The sequence below is a fragment of the Drosophila pseudoobscura genome, chromosome 2 (genome assembly GCF_009870125.1).
Source record: "Drosophila pseudoobscura strain MV-25-SWS-2005 chromosome 2, UCI_Dpse_MV25, whole genome shotgun sequence".
In the NCBI taxonomy this organism is placed as follows: domain Eukaryota; kingdom Metazoa; phylum Arthropoda; class Insecta; order Diptera; family Drosophilidae; genus Drosophila; species Drosophila pseudoobscura.
Window position 1 is genome coordinate 459445 of NC_046679.1, and position 14124 is coordinate 473568.

The window sequence follows — 14124 nt, forward strand, 5'->3', positions numbered from 1 at the left end:
ATGGAACGCCCATTGTCCTGGCGATTGCCTGTCGGCCGTTTCAAATTTGTCAACTAGCAGGGAACAAATGTCAGCGAGATAAGCGTGGAGGAACTTTTATCAGAATGATATTCGGATTCAGTTCAGGATAAATCACTCGCACGTCTCTGACCGGAATATTTCACAGCAAAATTGGCTCGTTCCCTCCTCCAACCCCATCCCTTATGAAAACATACGCAAAAAATGCAATAAAAATCATCGGCCAATCGGCCCAGAGCCATGAACAAAAGTTTCCATCCGTTAGCCAAGATTGATAGTGGCCTAGTGGTCATGGTCCATTTGTATGCCGGACAAGCTCTACCCTCACTCCCATCCTCCTCCGTCTTCCCACAGTTCTGGTCAATCAAACGAATTGCGCTTAATATTTGCGCCGCTTATCAAAAAATTTGCGGCCCATTGTCGGATTGATGCAATTTTAAACCCGATTCGGGTCAGGACATCTGTTCAAATATTAGCTTATAAAATTGTTTAAAATGCGACCCAGCAGAGCATCCACTATGGACACGCTCGCCTGCTAGCCATCCCGAATAGGACATACAGGGAACCATCATCACCGCCTTTTGACAGTTGCCACAATTTATCATAATTCAATGCATGCCATGTCCTGTCAATCACGGAAATCGACAGCGGCATCGAAAGGGTGAAGTCGAACACACATTAGCCCCGGGCGCAGCCCCTCGACCCAGGATAGAGCTGGAGAGAAAGGGAATTGGGGTGGACTGAGGCCAGGGACGACATTTTTACAAGTGACTTATGAATTATTCCTTGTACTTGCCCCTGTCCATGTCCATCTCCATCTCAGGCTCCGTCTCGCTCGACTCACTTGGCTCTTTATGGTTGGCTTTTTGTGTTTTCAAATCAGATTAAGCCAGATGGGAGATGGGGATGGAGGAGTACATGAAAGGGTCAATATTGTGGAAGGAGAGGAAGACCGAGACGTTTATCAAACGGAATATGCGATGCTAGCAGACCATTAGACATTGGCCAGCCCCTGATGGACAGGCGGGACGTGATCCCAGACACGGCTCATCACGTGCATTGTCAGGGGACATAAAAGGGTTAATCGTATAACATTTTCATAGAAAGCTTTATTCGTAGAAAGCAGCTATTTAGCTGGTGGCAATGTGATCCACAAGTATCTGTGGATGGAATTTTATTTCAATACTGCTTTGCAACTGTCAAAGCTGGCTGATGGGAAAATAGGTACGATTCGACTTGCCTTCCGCCTTCGATTTGAATGTTCCCATTCCCATGATCATGGGATCTGGCCCTGTTAGGCTATATCTGGGCTGAACAGCGGCCGATCTTTTTGCTATGTATGCCTACGATATGGGGACAGGTCAACCGCTGATTTATACCCAATATAACCATTATTAAAAAAGAAACTCGAAATCTTGTGTATTGTTTATTTTATTATAGCTTGCTGGTCTAATTGACAGAAAAATATAGAGATATTTATTTAATGTATCGTATGAGTTTTGCATGATGGCTTATATAAAATGATCCCTCCCTGCGCGTGTCACTTATATCTAGGCGAATCTCGGCGCTTGCATAATGCTGAACTCCCTACCAGAGCTTTGGACCCTTCCCAATAGCGATAGGCCATAGCGTAAATGACCACTCATAGAACTGATAATACTCTCCGCTCTCGCACTAGATAGCTTGGGGAGTGGATTGATAAGAACAGAACTCTAAGGTTTTTGCTGTGCCCCGTGGATCCGAGGTGAGCCAGAAGGAAACGGGTAATTTATTGGGAGAATTTAGTGCCAATCAAAGAGAATGAAAGCTGAAGCTTTAATTTGTGATTTAATGGCGGACACTCTGGGAAGGGTCTCAGCTCGGGTGATAACGAAATAGATAACAGAACACTAGATGGAGTCGATTTGCTGGCTGATAAGTTTGAAGAGTGACCGGACACCTCCTCCACGGTGGCGGTGGTGTGGGTGGTCCAGAACGGGAACGTGAGAACCATTTTACAAGCTCTTGTCGAACAGGAACTCTCCGAGTTCGCCGTGGGTGGACATCATCTTCTTGAGGGTAACCAGCTTGCCGGCAAGCTCGCGCTGTCCGTGGAGCTGTTCCTCCAGGTACACGCCGGTGAGGTAGTCCACCAGGTGGTAATGGTTGTAGGGCTTGCCCTCGCAGGTCTGGATCAACTTGCGGATGGAGCGGGTGACCTTGGTCTCCAGCTCGAGAGCATCCTCAAGGGCGGCGGCACCATCCTTCCACTCCTGTTTGGCTACGGTCTGGATAAGGGGTGTGATACATAAGTTTTGGAAACACCCCGCAGATACCCTATTATCTGATACTAACCGGCACGGTGATGAGGTTGCTGACGCTGTCGGTGAGCTGGCCACGCATGGAGAGGTACTCAACCAGCTTGGAGCCATGCTCGCGCTCCTCCTTGGCGGCCTTGAAGAAGTTCTCAGCGAAGCCTTGGCGGTTGACGGTGTCGCGGGCGAAGTATGCGGCCATGGCCAGGTACTGGTATGAAGCGTTGATCTCCTCCTGGATCTGGTGGCGCATGCCGTTGAGGCAGCCGTCCTTCAAGTCCATCCAGCCCTTGGGGATCTCGGGAACCTCCAGCGAGCCTGTCAAAGAAAACAATTCGGTCAGGTATCGTCATCGGCTAACAATTCTTATGCTTAATTCACTAAAGACCTTTGCACTCGCCACTCCACTCATCGTTCTTCACTATTCGATCTTGACCATGGTCATTATTCTGCTTTAGCTTCTTCCCTTCGTTCCTTCGCACTGGCGCGAAACTCTTGCTATCTTTCTTGCTTAAGGCTAAGGGGGAGGTGGATTGGTATTGGTATTGCATAAACCTTTCTAGAACAAGGAGAACGTGTGCAAACTGCAGTGGGCAGTTCTCGTGCTCTCAGAGGTAATACCCTCTCTTTGGCGTTGCTGTAGGTTGGTAACGTGCGCAACACTCGCCGCCATAGCAACGGAATTTGTTTTGATGTGGAGCCGTGTGCAAAAGTTTGCTATCTCCCTCGCACAGCTCTAAGCTGGCGACAGCGGCCGTGTGCAAAATACAGCTGGGCTTGACCCGTTACTCGGTGAAATGAAAGCAAAACTCGCGTAATATGGAAATTGATTTTAAAATAATGATCAAATCCACAAACTGGTTTCCATTTCTCCAAAAACGAAACGGAAGCATTTGGCTGAATTAATTTTCATAACAAATAACAAACTTGTGAAATTACCTCTTTTGCTGGGCTTAAGAGCAAGCACAAAGAGCACAACTAAAGAGCGACTCTCTTAGCGCGCATGCTCTCCCGCTCTCTTGGCGAGGCCTTTTGGTGTTATTGCGTCGAATTTTATTGTTTTTCCACCGTTTCCCCTTGCTTTTGTTTAAACAAACATAAAATACTCACATTTAAAGTCTCCGTACGCCTGTTGGGCCACCACGGCCAGCACCAGAAGGCTTGCAATTAATTTCACCATCTTTGTTCTTCGGTTTTGGGTTCAGGAAAGTCTTTACACGAAATCACAGAACAAATTGTCACGTTGAGTAAACGTTGTATGTGGTAGATGCACGAGAATGAGAATGAAGCGTCTCAATGAGGTTGCCAATGTTAAATAGGCGCACCCGCACTAGACTTTATCGGAATCTGAAACTGATTATTTGGGTCCGGCTGCTGTCCGTCAAAGTGCCTTTACACACACTGGCATAGAAGGCGACGCCTGCTCGGTTTTTGACTAAATGGGGCTTTACTTTCCAGTACCTTCTTGACTTGACAGAATAATCTGCTCGGCGACGATTTTTCTGCGGTAATGCTTATGCTTTGCTCGTTATTGGAAACGTGAATGCGAACTGTGAATGCCTGTGGCGTACAAAACACTTTTAAGCGCTCCGACCGACGCTCTTTCTCACTCGCCTTTTGCGTGTGTGTTTGTGTGTGTGTGTATGTGTGTGGGAGAGTGTGCACTCTTATCTATTCAACATGTCGTCGCTGCTTTGTTGCGGCGGCTATTTGTAATACACTGATAATTGAAAATTCTAGATAATTCGGGCACTTAATTTAATACACACGTCCTCAATGTGAAAATTTCTTCTCTGGTCCGACAAATGCAATATGGCGTCAAATGGCCGCTCTTGATTCAGCGTCAGCTGTTCTTTGTTTTTGTTTTGGTTGTGTGCGAGAAGAACACGTCATGGGTTGCCAGGCGCATGGATTTCTGGAGTATCGATACTGACTGACAATATAATTCCTACGACTTGTCGCCGGATCAATCAATACTTCGATCATTATCAGCTAGGGCAACGCGGCAGCAAGTGACAGCTGCCACTCCAAGAATTTGCCAGAGATAATTATAAACATACTATATGTTACATAAATTCTTGGTCCCTCCATATTATGTGGAGATCTTTCTGATATTTTCAAAATTGGCTTAAGTCCGTCCCTACTAGTTGATAAAGATCTACGCCACTTGAAACCACCAAGTTTGCACACGCTGACAACCCTGACTAACGCTCCAGTGCGAGAGAACACATGAGTCACATGGAAAAAACAACAGCAACCACAGCGGAGCGGCCATATTGGCTGAACCATACATATTTGACTGACAACGAAAATCCGAACGTGAAGAGAGGCGACTTGGACAACGACGAGTGCAAAACAACAAATACCCATAGAGACTCACGCACACTGGCGCACGCTCTCAGCAGCAGTATCGACCGCATAGAAACGAGGCAAACGCGACGCTATAAACAGCAGTTCCCGATTTGAGTTCCACCAAGCAGCACATAAAGAACCCACAAAGCAGCTGAAAATTGAATTTGAATTCATTGCGACAATCTAAAGTGAGTTTAGTCAATTACTTTAGTTAGTGTGAGTTCCGTGGGTCTGTCGAGGAGATCCTCAACTTAATCTTGCTCTAAAATCGAAATTCGAAGCGAAACAGTTATTGCTGGTGACAGTGGTGGTGGTTTTGTTGTAAAAGAGCGAGAGAGAGGTGCATGGAAAATTCAAGAAATTTTACGACGCAAAAACGGAATTTCGAACGAGACAAAACAAAGTCGCCTGAGACTTTTCTATCCGATTCAGATTTTTATCTGTGATATTGTGAAACTGATTCCTATAACCCCACCAATTTTCTGCTTTTAGTAATTTAACAAAGATGAAACTGCTCGTTGCATTCGCTTTGATTGCCAGCCTCGGCGCTCTGGCCCAGGCAGAGGAAGAGTATTGCCACAACAGCGTGGTTACCGCCTGCTCTTCGTCGACCTTCTCTGGTGAGTAACAAAAGAGCGCGTGAAAAAGAGAGTGCATGTGAAGAGAACCTAACTGATGTGATTGTGTGTTGTTTCTCTTGCCTTTGAATTTTATGCAAATAAACAAGCGCTCACGGGCTTTTTCACAGGCGAAAGTAAGCTTAACCTTACACCCCCTGTCTCTCCTGACACTTCCTCAATGAGACAAATCTTTATATAACTTTTTATTTCCTTCCCCCCTCTTCCGACGCAGGCAACTCGATTTGTAATGCCCGCTTCGCCGGCATCGAGCACGTCGAGCCCGAGGTCCAGGCCTACATCAACTCCCAGTTGACCAAGTCCTACGAGTACCTGCTCCTGGCCACCCACTTCAACTCGTACCAAAAGAACCGTCCCGGATTCCAAAAGCTGTACCAGGGACTCTCGGACCGTTCCTTTGACGACAGCATTGCCCTGATCAAGCAGATCACCAAGCGCGGTGGTATCGTGGACTTCAACACCCGTCACGAGTCGGCCGCCTCCGTCAGCACCCAGCGTCCCACTCTGGAGGTTGACGAGCTGCACTCCCTGGCCCTGGCCCTCGACAACGAGAAGCAGCTGGCCACCGGCGCCACCCACATCCACACCCGTGCCATCCACGCCACCGAGCGCGACCCCGAGATGGCTCACTACATGGAGGAGGAGTACCTGGGCAAGCAGGCCGATTCCGTGCGCAAGCTTTCCGGCTACGCCAATGATCTCGCCAAGCTGATGAAGGTGCCGGACCCATCCCTGTCCATCTACCTGTTCGACGAGTATCTGCAGAAGCAGTAAGAGGCGTTCCCGCTCCACACAATCTACACTCATCTTCCCTACTAAATTCCGCACTGCGATGCCTTTCGATCACCTTTAAATTGATTTGTTTCCCCCGTTCAATCCGCAATAAATCGCAGTGCACAGCAGCAGCAGAAACAACAGCATTATCAGAAGTAGCCATTCTAATTATTTACACTGGCCTCGTCCGGGGCCCGTGGTTCGCCTTGGTTTTCCTCCATTCAAACTCACACCATGATTGTGATAATGTTATCATAAATAAGTTAGCGAAGTTCGCCCAAATGTATCTTTAACATATATATTACCGAGTGAACAAATAAACACAACACAAAATACAATATCAACTTGGAAAACAGATTATTCGGTCGCTAAGTCAGCATTCTGCGTACTGATAAAATTTGGTCTGGTTGCGACTATTGTGGGGCGTCTCGGATCTCGGATCTTCGCTCTGACAGCTGCCTCTTGGGGGTTTGTTTTCCCCCGATTGCTGATAGCAACACAGCTGGGGTTGTACTTTGGATACCTCTTTGTGTGTACCCCGAACAATGGAGGAACTACTTTGTATGTTCTTTGTACTCGTAAAGATCGCCGAACAATGCATATAATAATTCAATGGACCATATAATTGAGAAACACTATGGAGTGGGCAAAGATCGGTAGAATTTGTTCTACTGTACAGATGTCTTAGAATGAACCGCATGAACCATCAGGAGAGTAGTATTTGTAAGGAACGGCTGTCCTCAAAAAGACAATGATCATTGGGTTCTGGAATATGGAATCTGACAACTTTAATCGATAACAGCCAGTGGAAAATCATAGAGACCAGAAAGTAATCTCTCGAAGAATCACAGAAGCTTAAAGGAGCTTGACTATCTTATCAGTGACAGATAGGTGGGGGCCACGTTTCTTTTCATTGTTTGCGGGATTCCACGTCATGTTTGGAGGAAAATTCTCTCCCTCTCTCTCTTTCCAGCTTATCATTTTCTACTGCACACGGCTGGGCCTGGTCGGGTGGACTCCAGTGCAGGGGCAGGGCCGCCATATTGCCGGACTGCTGACTAAGCCGGAAAGGGACCAGCCTCTGGTGACGACCTCGCTGATGACGATGATTATGATAGAGTGTCACCATGTTACGTAAGGCTGGTGCCAGAGTTCTCCGGGTTCTCCGTGCCTGAATCTGCATCGCAGTTTCCTTATCTCCTGCCTCCTATGTTGTTGTGAAAATACTCGTACTTTCGGGGACATACATACATATGTACATATAGGAGCTCATTCCATTTGCCGTATGGAGTCGAGCCACGCATCAGGGCAATTTATCAATTAGCGACGCCCATTCAATGAGGACTTTGTCTGCCATATCACATCCCGATATGGTCCACTAGCACGTGAAATGAACGTCAATTTGCCATTTAATGCCGTCTATTGCCGCAATAACTACTCGAGGAGGTGGTCCGGGGAGGTCAGGAGTCATCAAATCGCAGCCCGAATCCGTGTAATAACTGCGTGCTCTGATGTAATTAGAATATGACAGCCATAAGAGGAACTAAAACTCCATTTGGGATCATAACAGTTAGGACCGAATGAGATTGAGCTGGATGGTGGGTTCTGGTGGTGGTCCAGGGCGGGGCATTGTCTCCGAGTGCGTGCAATGGTCATTAAATAATAATCCACTTAATATTAATTGCCCTGATTTGCGGATAGATGCTGGCGGACCGTCGACTCGTAAGGAGGGTTCCATAATTGCGGTCATTTGTGGTGCATTTGGCCAGGATTTTACTTTCTCTAAATGTAATTGTTTATGCCATAAGCCATCACAAATTACGTGGCTCGGAAACCGTTTTCGGAGCAATCGCCACATGGTGCAGGTTGAGTCGAGGCCATAAAAAGGTGTCTTTACCCCAAAAAATTCTATTAATTTATGCATTTTAATAACGCGTCGAGCAATTACAAAGGGTTGAGGTTGTCGGAGGTTGAACGGAGGCTGCAAACTATTTTCAGGGGCCAGATGTTGTCAAAGGATTCGGCTGCCAGACAATATGAGTATGAATATGGATATGAATATGAAGCCCATCTGCGTGCGGGATGTGTTCGAGTGTGTCCTGGACATGCGGGACACACATAATATGTATGCAAAATAGCAATTTAATTTCGTTTTATTGCAATGCCATTTGCAGCCACTGAAAGGCAGCTGCGCCGACTGCTTCCGGCTCCCCATAAATAATCCTTGCCGTCTCCTTCCTCTGCCGCACTCGCTTGTAGTCTTCTCGCACCTCTCCCCCGGCACACTCCTTTAGCATGTGAAATTTTAATGAAAAGTCTTCTCCAGCCATTGTTTGGGCCACGTTTCCAGTGGGAACTCAGACAGGCCAAGCATAAAGCCATATTATCCGCCATTTTTCATTAACAAATATTTGGAAATAATGAAAATATTTAAAATTATTGCAAGAGAATCTTCATCGATGAACACGTTTCAGCCAAAGTTCAGAAAACGAAGAGTTGCGAACGTATGCTACATGTTAGGTTGATGTTTAAATGCAGGAAATTGTGGAAATAGTACTACATATATCCATAAAGGACAATGGAGTCGGTAATTCTCTATTTGAGCTTCATTATATATTTTACTCGAGAACCCATCTCATCCCTGTCACCATCCCTCCCTTGAGGTTCCCATCCAGCCCAATATACCCGATACGAACAACAGCAGATTGTGCCTAGTAGAGTGATTTGTATAAGGAAGAGTTGACTTGAGGGAAGATTTCAAGTGAAATCGATAGCTCCCCGAGCAATTTGTGCATGCATAGGAGGCAAATTACCTCTGGGATTGCTCGATTAGCCGGGCAATCAAATCGGTAATAGGTACGGGGTTTGCACATATTTACAGACAGATGATTGACTAATGGATCTGCTCCATGTGGCGCGATAAGCGACTCGACTCGGCGATAAGCGAGCGAATCTCTCTGGCTCTCTTTCTTTGTTGTTTTTCCCCGTTTTGATATAATGAAATTTTTGCACAATTTTGCCAAGGCTTGAACAGAGAACAGAACAGGGTAGCGGTGGAGGTGGAGGTAGAGGTAGGGGGGCATGGGCAACCTGATCCCGATCCACCCCATGGGGTGGTTTGTGGGTTGGTTCTTCAGCTGCTCGGAGGCACTGAATTTGCATGTTTGAATTGAAATTCCTTTTTCAAGGTCAGTAGGTAAAAACAAGTTGCAAAAAAGTTCGCAAAGGGAAAGCAACCCTCGCAAGGGGTTGCTATTGTAATTGTTGTTGTTTTTCGGCTTAGCTAACGCGGACCCTCGGGCGGAAATGGTCAGAAATGACATGTGGCCAGCAATTTGCATACACCAATCCACACACGCACATTTGGCAAACCCACACCAAGGCCTAATCTCATCCGCGTCTCTCATCCTGGCAGCTGCTTCCATCCTGCTCCCGCTGCTTCGCTCCGCGCCGTCTCTGATTGTGCGTGAGGCAGGCACGCGCAGAGCTAAAAAGCTGAACGGCAACTGTACTTCCAGTCGACTGCCCGGCCGTCCGCCCTGAGGGTTGCAAGTACCCAAAAAACTTCCACACTTCCACACTCCACGCCACTTCACCCGAACGGCAATGAGCATAACTTCTGATTCAGATTCTGGCTCGGTTTTTGGCTTCCTCAAATATTTATGGGAAATTTTCTGCACTGGCACTAAATTAAAATTCAATAAATCATAATTTGTTTTGATTTGTCTGGTAAAATTGCACTCGATTTTTCGCTTTCCCTCTCCCTGAAGCACAATCCTTTGCTCCTTTCATTGTTGCAGTCGAGTAGCTGGCAAAGTTTATCGAAATTTCATTAACGTCTGCGTTTTTGTTTAAGTTTTGGCTTTGGCTCCAGCTCGGCAATTATTCTTCCCGGAAAAGAGACAGCCTGGGCAGGGCATCCCATCCCATCCTACAGATGGAAAGAGAGAGCAAGTTTGCGAAAAGTTTGCCCGGAGAGGCGGACAAAGTTTCAGTGTGCAATTTTTCCGGTCGAAAGTTTTCACTACTTTGATTAGATTCCTCCTGCTGTCCATTGCAGTTCACGCCGATCTATAATTTAAGTTTAATTTTTTTTGCGGAATCACTTATTGCATTTTGTCTGGGAGGAACTGAAGCTCACTTTTGGCAAAAGGTAACCTTCGCTCAGACATTGACCTTCTGATTTTCCGTCCTCTTCGATATATAATTGACTTTATTTCGCGGTATTTCTACTTGAACTTTGTTTCAGCTAATTCTAACCTCAATTTGGCACCAAGCTAACCTCACTTTTACGCCTCAACCAAACCTCGAAGCGACGCTCGCTTCGGTTCGCTAATTAATTTCTGTATGTGGCCAACGACTTTGCTTGCAGCTAATTGTTATTGTTTTAACTACCTTGAACGACGTCGAAGTGCCCCCACCGTCTGTCCTTTCCTTCTTCACCCCCTCATCCTACCCATCAATTGGTGCGCCATTTTGCGGTTTTTGAAAATTCAGTGAGCGTGTGTGCAGCAAGGCGAGAATTTGCGCTATAAACATAAAAATTAACGACTGACAAAAGGTTGTAAAAGACAAAGACTGAAGAGAGTTGGCCGGTGGCTGTGGCAGTGGCAGAGGTAGTGGGAGTGGGGAGCGGAGCGGAGCTGCCCAATAGTTTGGCAGAGCATTAAAATCAGTTTTTATGACCCCGACACACCCACTCAGTGGAACGTGATGGCAGGCATCAAGTAGTTGATTAAAAATCAACAGAATTCAGCAGGAAATAAGGAAGACCGATATATTGTATGTGCTCGCAGTAGGGTATGCCAACTGTTAGACAGGCGATATTGAGATGTGCTTAAGATGCAGGAAAAGGAAATATTCCTAATGGGAACTTCATCATGAATCTATGTGCATCATCTATAGATATGTATATTGATAGTATTTATATACAGATTCATCTTGATTGGCTCCAAAGAAAGTTCCTCTATCTTGATCAGTTTCGCGCTGCAGTCGATTATTTTAAGAAGCTTCAAGAAGCTTATTTTATTTATATAAGGGAACGTAGTGCACCCTTCCTTGCACTCTACGACTGCAGGGAACAAATATTTAAAGACAGCCACTGAAGGCTGGGCATGGGTGCACAATGGTACCATTTTCATTTGCGACAATTCCATCGACAAGTCTCAAGTCTCGTGTCTGGAGATTCGCGTGGAATCCGAGCGCGATGCCAGCATCCTAAGCCGCTTACTTCAAGTGCTCCGAACACTGAGCCACACAATTGTCGCTGCCACTGATGCTGCCACTGCCACTGCGGCAAGTCCAACAAACGACCGACGATGACAGGGCGATTAACTCGCTGTAAGCCATAAACGCTTCTCCGGGCAACAATTCCCGTGCCTATCCCGGCACTAATTTTGTATGCATGAGCAGAAATGAAAAGCGATGCAAAAAATTGAGAAAAATGGGAAGCCCGCGACGGAGACGGAGCCGTGGAAGAACTGTAATCGGCTAGGCGGACGGAGAGGCACTTAAAAAATCAAGTTAACGCGGCAGCCACACAAGGATCCTTCGCCACCGCCACCGCCATCGCCAGCGCCACTAGCTGCCTGCCACTGGCAACGTTTTAATCCATATTTCCTGGAGCTCCTGCTCATGCTACTCCTGTTCATGCTGTTCCTCTCCTGCCTGGCAGACAATTTTAAAAGATAATAGCATTTTTTCCCGTTCCTGCCCCTTTGCTTTGTGGCAGCGATGGGCATTAATGGCAACAACGAGACGCGTACAACAACTGCAACAAGGATTACCGGGAGCCACAAAGTTGCTTCTGCCCAGAGCCGAGGCATCTGGCAGCTGCAGTCATAGACGGACATGGACATGGACATGGACCCTGAGACCGAGACGAGTTATTGCAGCCACCAGCCCGAAACCAGCGCGGAGTAACACCGACACCGACCGACACAACAGTGGAATCGGGAGCGACTACAGCAATTCACGCTTTGTGCGAGGACATGGCCAACGAAATTAGCATTTGACTATAAATTGGGCCATGCACTTGCACTTGGCCATGTGGATCAGCTTCTGTGCTTCGCAGCTCCAGTAGCAGTGGAAGGAGCCGCCGTGGAGGCAGCGCCAGATGCGCTTAAAGAGTTCGAGCCGGGACAAATGGCCTTCGACGGGTTGAATGGCTTCCAGCTAGTTTTTGCCGGAGAGAATCCACCTAAAACTGGAGCTTAACTTCTAATGATAGCCGTCAGATCATACCAGAGAGGTTACAGGCACCGAAAGTGGAGGAAAAAGCCAAGAGCCGTATACAGATGGGATACTCCTTCAAATGAGATCTTAGTAATTCCAGGGGTATGTTCCTTGGGCATGTTCCTATACATATTAAAGTTTAAATGGATCTTAAAATCCCAAAAAACTAAAGCTAACTTTGGCATTCCCATTCCCAGTGCAATTTCCCTCGTTGTCTGGCACTAATGCAATGTCAACAGAACATTACACCACCCCCACATCCTAGACACTTGCAAATTCGCCGTGCACTCAGGGTTAACGAATGTTAGTAAGGATTCCAGGTGCAGTCTAGGCGCCGGGAGCGAACATTTCAATTAATTTCCACTCGATGGTGCCTTGGAGAAGGGCCCTGGTAACAGCGGACAAGAGACGAGAAGCGTTTCACACACGTTTCGGATGATTGACAGCGACCCCTGCGATACGGAGTCCGCGACTTGACCAGGTTAATGCCTAGGCGTCAACGGCATGACAACTGTTCATTCCATTTTGAATGGGTGGGGGGTTTGGTGCAGCAGTAGGGGTCTGTAGTAGATGGTGGGAGGGGGATATGGGAATAGCCCCACAACAAAAGACAGCGACTGCGACCGCGACCAGCGTCGCGACGGCGGCACGTAGTGCGAAAAGTTTCGAACAAGATAAGCAGATTTACTTAAACTTTGCCCAAACTCAAAGTCAAGAATTCCCGACGTGCCCCTGTCTCTGTCCCATTCCCACTCCCTCTCCAAAAGCTCTCATTCCGAGATCCAGGCATAGATATATTTGGGGGTGCCTAGGAACCAATAAAGGTTCGATTTGAATGGTGGAAAGTGGAAGGAGTCTCTGGCGATTGCACTGAATTCTCGCACGGAATCATTTTGGAGGTTATCTAAATTGCTAAATTGCAATTGAGGGGGAACGAAGATCTATAGAATCCAATTCATAGTTTTCGATCTGAATGGGACTATATCTATAATACTTGTACATTTGTATTTTTGTAGTGTCAGAACTATAGCGATTATTATAAATATTTGGTAGAGCTATACCTAGATTATATTCTTAATCCTTTTAAGCCCATATCGATTTCACTAGCAAATACCATCTACATTTGAAGTTGAGTGGGATTCATTTGGAGAACATCTTAAATACGCCAGCGTTGCCCCACTCTCCCCAGCACACTCCGAACTTTCATCGTTCTTCGACAGGAAACGGTGCTTTCTGTTCCACCTGCCATGCCACTTGCCCCATCTAATCCCATTTGGCTCCTCGTTTGTTTCTTGTGTTCGCCCTGAGAGAGTTTTGTAATTACAACTGCATCTGATTAGCCCGAACTTTGCCACGTCTCGTCGCGCTGTTGTCTAATGGAGTTGCAAGTTGCAGGCTGCCTGGCTGACTCGGCGGGTAAGTTCTACGGCAGACCTCGAGCTGCTTATCAATGGCTGCGTGCGGTTGCCTCCATTGGAGCAGGCAATGCTTTTAGTCGCTGAGTGAATCCCGATACTTACCGGGGAAGGGGGCCCTGAAGGCGGAAGGGTAGCATGGAAGAGGGGGTAGAGGTGACAACACGTAAATGCAATCAGCGTGTGCACACGTAGGGCGATACCTGACTCAGACCTAGACTCCGCCCCAGTCGCTGTCACAGTTTCATTTCGGGGCGAAAACTTTATTCCGTCATTCACGTATGAGGTGCATGAGGCGGTGCAAGTGGATTAATCAGGGCATTTACCGTTTGACGAGCACCGCTGACTGGCGCCAGTCCCTGTCCCGGTCCCGGTCCCGACCCGACAATTGTCACGTAT

The 14124-nt window shown here is 47.0% G+C and overlaps 2 protein-coding genes across 5 annotated transcripts; one reads left to right on the forward strand and one right to left on the reverse strand.

Moving 5' to 3' along the window:
* Window positions 1–1431: 1431 nt before the first annotated feature.
* On the reverse strand, window positions 1432–4131 carry Fer1HCH (Ferritin 1 heavy chain homologue). Of its 2 annotated transcripts, XM_001357644.5 has the most exons (4): window positions 3423–4131; window positions 2701–2829; window positions 2353–2630; window positions 1432–2285 (listed from the first exon to the last, which is right to left on the reverse strand). In XM_001357644.5, exons 1-4 carry the CDS (start codon window positions 3490–3492, stop codon window positions 2013–2015), a joined length of 750 nt encoding a protein of 249 aa, XP_001357681.2. In that variant the 5' UTR covers window positions 3493–4131; the 3' UTR covers window positions 1432–2012. The 2 variants fall into 2 exon arrangements, with proteins under 2 accessions (XP_001357681.2, XP_003736235.1); XM_003736187.3 differs by lacking the exon at window positions 2701–2829 and having other exon boundaries at window positions 3423–4113.
* A 562-nt stretch (window positions 4132–4693) lies between these two features.
* Fer2LCH (Ferritin 2 light chain homologue) lies at window positions 4694–6414 on the forward strand. Of its 3 annotated transcripts, none has more exons than XM_015183034.2 (4): window positions 4694–4852; window positions 5157–5284; window positions 5392–5418; window positions 5517–6414. In XM_015183034.2, the coding sequence occupies exons 2-4, from the start codon at window positions 5170–5172 to the stop codon at window positions 6074–6076; spliced, it is 702 nt and encodes a 233-aa protein (XP_015038520.2). In that variant the 5' UTR covers window positions 4694–4852; window positions 5157–5169; the 3' UTR covers window positions 6077–6414. The 3 variants fall into 3 exon arrangements, with proteins under 3 accessions (XP_015038520.2, XP_015038521.2, XP_001357680.2); XM_015183035.2 differs by having other exon boundaries at window positions 5413–5418; XM_001357643.5 differs by lacking the exon at window positions 5392–5418 and having other exon boundaries at window positions 4695–4852.
* Window positions 6415–14124: the final 7710 nt, after the last annotated feature.